The 6,228-nt window shown below is 46.7% G+C and overlaps 1 protein-coding gene across 1 annotated transcript in view; it reads left to right on the plus strand.

Annotated features, from left to right (window-relative positions):
• EIF3D (eukaryotic translation initiation factor 3, subunit D) overlaps window positions 1-5,708 on the plus strand; it is a 6,299-nt gene extending 591 nt beyond the window's left edge. The window contains exons 3-13 of the mRNA XM_010285182.1: window positions 303-439; window positions 541-626; window positions 1,118-1,190; window positions 1,326-1,441; window positions 1,660-1,792; window positions 2,401-2,548; window positions 2,806-2,936; window positions 3,397-3,482; window positions 3,674-3,803; window positions 4,277-4,419; window positions 5,420-5,708. Coding sequence (XP_010283484.1) covers window positions 303-439; window positions 541-626; window positions 1,118-1,190; window positions 1,326-1,441; window positions 1,660-1,792; window positions 2,401-2,548; window positions 2,806-2,936; window positions 3,397-3,482; window positions 3,674-3,803; window positions 4,277-4,419; window positions 5,420-5,708 — 1,472 coding nt within the window. The remainder of the gene's footprint in view (window positions 1-302; window positions 440-540; window positions 627-1,117; window positions 1,191-1,325; window positions 1,442-1,659; window positions 1,793-2,400; window positions 2,549-2,805; window positions 2,937-3,396; window positions 3,483-3,673; window positions 3,804-4,276; window positions 4,420-5,419) is intronic.
• Window positions 5,709-6,228: the final 520 nt, after the last annotated feature.

The following is a 6,228-nucleotide window of genomic DNA, read 5'->3' on the forward strand; positions in this document are numbered from 1 at the left end:
CACTCTGCGCACCTCAGCAAGAGAGGCTTCTTAAATTAGGAAGAGTGCCTCACCGTGGGGAGAGCTCCATGGGGCTCTCCCTGTCCTTAGGGCTTACACCTGTTTTTTGTACTGCCTCATGACGGAGGCTGCTCAGGGAGGCTTGGAGGGGGGAGGAAACATGCAGGCATAAGGCAGGAGTCCCAGTTTATGCATCAGATTTAGGTGAAGGTAGCTAGGGGGAATTTGGGAGGAGAAGGGGGCGAAGTGTCAGGGGTTTTTTCCTAGAAGCCTGGTGACAAGATGCTTTGTCTTATTTGCAGACAAGTATTCGTCACAGTTTGGTGGCGGAAGCCAATATGCTTATTTCCATGAGGAGGATGAGACTAGCTTCCAACTGGTGGATACAGCACGAACACAGAAAACGGCATACCAGAGGAATCGTATGCGATTTGCGCAGGTGACGTGTTTTCAGGAACAGGCTCAAAGGAGAGCTTTGGCAGCATGGAATTATTTTGCAACTAAAATGTTCATTTTTTTTTCTTTCTTTCATTTCTGCAGAGGAACCTTCGGAGAGACAAGGACCGTCGGAACATGCTGCAGTTCAGCATGCAGACGCTGCCAAAGAGTGCCAAACAGAAGGAGAGGTGAGGCTGCAAATATGAGCGTACTATACTTGGGTTTGAGTGTGTGAACATACTGTTGATAAATTTGTGAGTTACTGTAACAGAACTCACTAGAATGAACAGTCAGCAAAGAATAATTTCAGGATATTTCAGTCCTATGTTCTGCTGATGTCACCGGTAGTTATAAGAATGGGTTTCCAATAGCTGTCTAAGAAGAATTTTTTGAATCATGTTTAGAAAGTAAACATGGTATATTAAAGCAGAGCGTACCCTTTCTGAAAACACTGTTGCAGTCTTTGGAGATGAAAATTATTTAAAGAGCTGCTCAGAGTAAAGAATGGAGTTTTTAATGTCTCAGGCATCTTGATCAACAGACAGCTCAGCAAATGTTTCAGCAGCTTGGTGCCTAAAAGCATTGCTCCTCTGGTGGTAATTTGGAAGTGTAGGAATGGTTGTGGCACGTAGGAATAGAGAGCTGCTTTTCATGGCTTTTCTCCTGTTTGCCATTTCAGAGATCGTTTGCGCCTACAAAAGAAGTTTCAGAAGCAGTTTGGAGTGAGACAGAAATGGGACCAAAAGTCACAAGTAAACTAACAACCTTTCTGCCCCCTGTGTTGGTTTGGTTTTCTCTGGCTGCACTCCTGGGGCAGCTCCTTTCACAAATCCTGATATGCTGTGTCTCTGTTTCTCTCTCTATCTGTCCTACCTCTGGCTGCACAGCAGAAGCCTCGTGACTCCTCTGTTGAAGTCCGCAGTGATTGGGAGGTGAAAGAAGAGATGGATTTCCCCCGGCTGATGAAGATGCGCTACCTGGAGGTGTCGGAGCCACAGGACATGTGAGTTCCTAAAGCAGCCGTGTGCTTGCTTCCTGAATGGACAGGATATCTGGAAGGCAGGAAGGCAAGTGTCTCCTGGCCTGGTCCCAGTGTTCTCAGTGAGGTACCCAAAGCAGGGAAGGGTAATGGAGCAGCCAGCAGGCCCCTCAGTCCTGTGTGGTCCATGGGTGGTGGTATCTGTAGTAGGTGGTATCAAGATGGTCCTCTTACCTCTGCAGAGAGTGCTGTGGAGCCCTAGAATACTATGACAAAGCCTTTGACCGCATTACAACAAGGAATGAGAAGCTACTGAGGAGCATTAAGCGCATCTTCCATACCGTCACTACTACTGATGACCCAGTTATCCGAAAGGTATGTTTACTGATTTGTAAAACCCAGTAGTGTGTTTCTCAGTGTGTGCAGTTGTTAGAGACCCGCTGTCACCATCAGACCAAAAGTAAGAGATGGGCAGAAAAATTCTAGACCCCTAAGGTTGCAAAGGAAAAGAAGCATTAGCTGGTATTGTTATTTTTCTTAGGTCCAAGGCAGAGCTAGATTAATGCAAAACTAGGAATACTGGCCAAGGAAAAGGTGTAATTCTGGAAAGGCAAGCAGAGCAGTACTTGAGTTGTGTTGGGAAAGAAACTTCCATGTCAGAGACGTGATTCTTGAGGTTTCTGCTTTTGGAGATGAGGAAGGCTCGGAGATTTCTCTCTCTGGCCCAGTCAGCAATAAGGAGCCAAGTCTTCCCAACAGAACTCACATTTGGTAGTGCATTTCGTACTTTTTCTTTGTTTGGGTGAGGGTGGGCCTTGATCACTGGGTGGTACCTCACACTTTGTCTAGCAGTTGGTGGTGTACCTAGCAGTTTAGCTTCCTCAGCGTGGGAGAAGAAATTAATGATCTCATTTTCTTGGCTGGGTAAGGGAAGTCTGTTCTTGTTGCTGAAACACAGTTTTCTTCTTCTCCTGTATCCCTAGCTGGCAAAGACCCAAGGGAATGTGTTTGCCACAGATGCCATCCTGGCCACACTGATGAGCTGCACTCGCTCTGTGTATTCCTGGGACATCATTGTCCAGAGAGTTGGATCCAAACTTTTCTTTGACAAGAGGGACAATTCCGATTTTGGTGAGGAAAAGGCCTGAAAGAAATTGCTGTTACGGTAGCTAGAGAGTCTGATTTCCTTTATGCGTTTCTTTGGGGGTTTTTTTAAGTTTATTCTATGTCTCGGTGTCCAGACTGAGACACCTGGAACAAGCTGATTACTATGCTGGCTGTGGGGGTAACATTAATATTGATCTGCTCCAACATGGGGCTAGACACTCATTGAAGCTGGCATCGTTACTCCCCCGAGTATAACGACGTGTGTCTGGTTTTCTTCCCAGACCTCCTGACAGTGAGTGAAACAGCCAATGAACCACCACAGGAAGAGGGCAACTCCTTTAATTCTCCGCGCAACCTTGCCATGGAAGCTACCTACATCAATCATAACTTCTCCCAGCAGTGTCTGAGGATGGTAAGGTTGAGCAGTGCTGGGTAGTTAGGGTCTGTGTTTCAGCGAGTCTCGAGAACAGACTTCATTAAGGCTGCTTTAATACAGCACAAAAGTGTTTTAATTGACAGTGATATGTTACGCTGATGTTCTTTCGGTTTTGAAAGAGGTGGGATTACTTCTGGTGAGCAGTGTGACTTTGTTGTAGAAGGATTTTCATCATTAGTCCACAAAGAAGAAATCCCACTCCCACTAGTGAAGCAGGCAGACTTCTGAGTACACTTAGTGAAGCTGAAGTGCAAGAAGTACTGCTTTCAGCGAAGTGACCAATGTGAACATGAGGCTTCTTGTCAGCTGTCTTAATATTTCAGCATTTCTCTGTACAAGGCAAATTAGCTACTGTTGCTATAAGAGAATATTTAGCCAGTAGGGGAGAGCTCCCTCAGGTTTTTCTCCTGATATGCCATTCTGTTTTCTTCTGCAGGGAAAGGAGAAATACAAGTTTCCAAACCCAAACCCCTTTGTGGAGGATGACATGGATAAAAATGAAGTTGCCTCTGTTGCATACAGGTATGTTATCTCTCTCTTGATGCCCGGGTTTGGTGATTCAGGAGTGTTATTAGCAGAAGCTTTACCATGAGAGGGATTTCTGGATGTCCTGACAGTGAACAGATAGAGAGGGAAAGGATTTTGCTGATTACTTGCATGGATCTGGAAGAGAAGAAGGGCTGGAAATAACATACAGGATTATTTGTTGTCAGATACCGAAGGTGGAAGCTGGGAGATGATATAGATCTCATTGTCCGCTGTGAACATGATGGCGTGATGACAGGAGCTAATGGAGAAGTGTCATTCATCAACATCAAGACACTGAACGAGTGGGATTCCAGGGTGAGGAAGAACAAGATCCCAAAGCTAGCTCTAAGTGCTTCACTGCTGCCTGACATGCCAGGTACAGCAGGCAAGATGAGCCAAACATCTGGCAGTGTCCCCCGGGTGGTTACCTTCCACCGAAGGCCCGTAACTTTGGTGGACAAGCAGTGCTGATGGGATTCTCCCCCAGATGCGAAGTAGCTGGATTGAACCCTCTTGTCCCCAGGTGTTTGGCACGGTAGCCAGTCTGTTCCCATGTTTTCCTTGTGAACACCTCCCTCGCAAACTTCCCTTCCTAAACAGTGTCACAAATGTTGGCCAATCTCTGCAGTGTGCTTTTCTTTTTTTTTTTCTCCCTTTCCGGTGTGAGGGCTGTTGCTGTATGGTATCGTGAGGTAGACAGAAAAAACTTCCTACATGTTGTCAAGATGGCTGAAGACATGTCTGCTGCTGGCTTGTTAGGTTGACCCTAGTTTTGATTCTCCTCTCAGTATTGCAATGGAGTAGATTGGCGCCAGAAGCTTGACTCTCAGAGAGGAGCCGTGATTGCCACAGAGCTGAAAAACAACAGCTACAAATTAGCCCGCTGGACATGTTGCGCGCTGCTGGCTGGATCAGAATATCTTAAACTTGGGTAAGACGGGTTTTTTAGGTGCATTTTCCATGATTTAACTCTGTATATGTCAAAGTGAACCATTTGTGGAATGAGTAGTCATAAAATCACCCCATGCTTTGCGTGGCCAAGAGGGGAAAGCTTGTGGTGAGCGCAGCAGCCTTGGTTCCTACTGCTTCCCCTCAGCGTGCAGCTGGTGTGCCCTCCGCTGTGACTGACCTCATGAGACCTCACGCATGTGACGGGCAGGTGGCCTCTGCGGCTCTTGGCCAAGATTGCCAACAAGGGAAATAAATGCAGTGACTGTGCTACCTGTCAGGTAGTTGATTGAGACCCTCAGTGCCCCCATTAATGAGAAATTGGGTGGAGGGGAGGTATTGCCACAGACAATTTCAAACTGTCGCTTAAAATCGGTTGAGTCTGTGCCCCACTGTTGATGGCCGGGATGAGCTGCTTTGTATGTGAGCTGCTTCCAGCCATCCAGTTTCCCAGGCATCCTGGTCAGAGTGCTTTTCCTGTGGTTTCTTTGCGCAGCAGCAGCACAGAGCTGGTGAAGTCCCCTAGGTGGGACTCCCAGTGGTAGCTTTCACAGCAGATGATATGCCTGATTATATGTAATATATCTATATACAAATTTTTTTTTTTTTTTCTGTGGCTAATTAACAAGAGGCATTTGCTAACTCAATTCTGCTGGTTCTGCAATCCTAGGTTCCGTCCTTGGATATGGACTGATACATTTGTGTCTGTTTAATTCCAAATTCTCCACTAATCGTGCCATTGCTTAATTTTTATCTGTGGGACTAATGCTTCTCTGTCTTTTGTAGAACCCCATTTGATTTGGGGTAGCAGTACAAATTGACAGCTTGTAGCTAGGAGAGCCTCTTAGCTTTCAGTGTTGGAGTGTTAGGATTTTTCAGCCCAGAAAAGAAAACGAAACATCACGGTGCTTTTCTTGGTGGTGGTCTTATGCTGGTTGGGCTTAATCTCCTGATAGCCCTCTGGTTTCTTCTTGCTCCTTTAGGTATGTATCCCGTTACCATGTGAAGGACTCTGCCCGCCACGTGATCCTGGGCACGCAGCAGTTCAAGCCAAATGAGTTTGCCAGCCAGATTAACCTGAGCATAGAGAACGCCTGGGGCATCCTGCGATGCGTCATCGACATCTGCATGAAGCTGGATGAGGGGAAGTACCTCATCCTCAAAGACCCCAACAAGCAGGTGATCCGGATCTACAGCTTGCCTGATGGCACCTTCAGCTCTGATGAAGATGAAGAGGATGAGGAGGAAGAAGAGGAAGAGGAAGGTTCGTAGCATACTTGGTGATATATGCTTTGAAGTGATCTACTGGTCTGGATGAAAGGGGGTGACCTACGATAAAGACCAGATCTGAAAGGGTGAGATCTGACTAGTGCAGTGACAAGAGAGGAGTGAGGCTGGAGAAGGTGTAGTCCCAAGGATGGGACTCAGCGGTAGAAAAGGCATGTGTGAGTGACATTGGGAGTACTCTGGAAGAAAAAAGAGCTGCAAGTTGGAAATGCAGGTGTTTTGTGCCTCTGTATGGATACTGAGCAAGGACTGATTTTAGCAGGGGTAGGGGAGAGGACCCAGGTCCAGAGCAGCGAGGGGGACAGCGGAGTTTGTCAAGGAGCCCTTCATTCAACAGCACCAGGCCCTGGGGGGGTGGGTGCCGATTTCTGTTGGTACTGGGATTTTTTTTTTTTTACTACCGCTTTAGAAATGGGAGCGACTGTGCAATGACACATTTAAAATGCATGATGACCTAGCCTGGTCGAGGCAACTCAGGGAAGGCTTTTATAAAGTGAATGCTGAA

This window comes from Phaethon lepturus, unplaced genomic scaffold (assembly GCF_000687285.1).
Source record: "Phaethon lepturus isolate BGI_N335 unplaced genomic scaffold, ASM68728v1 scaffold49234, whole genome shotgun sequence".
Lineage (NCBI taxonomy): Eukaryota > Metazoa > Chordata > Aves > Phaethontiformes > Phaethontidae > Phaethon > Phaethon lepturus.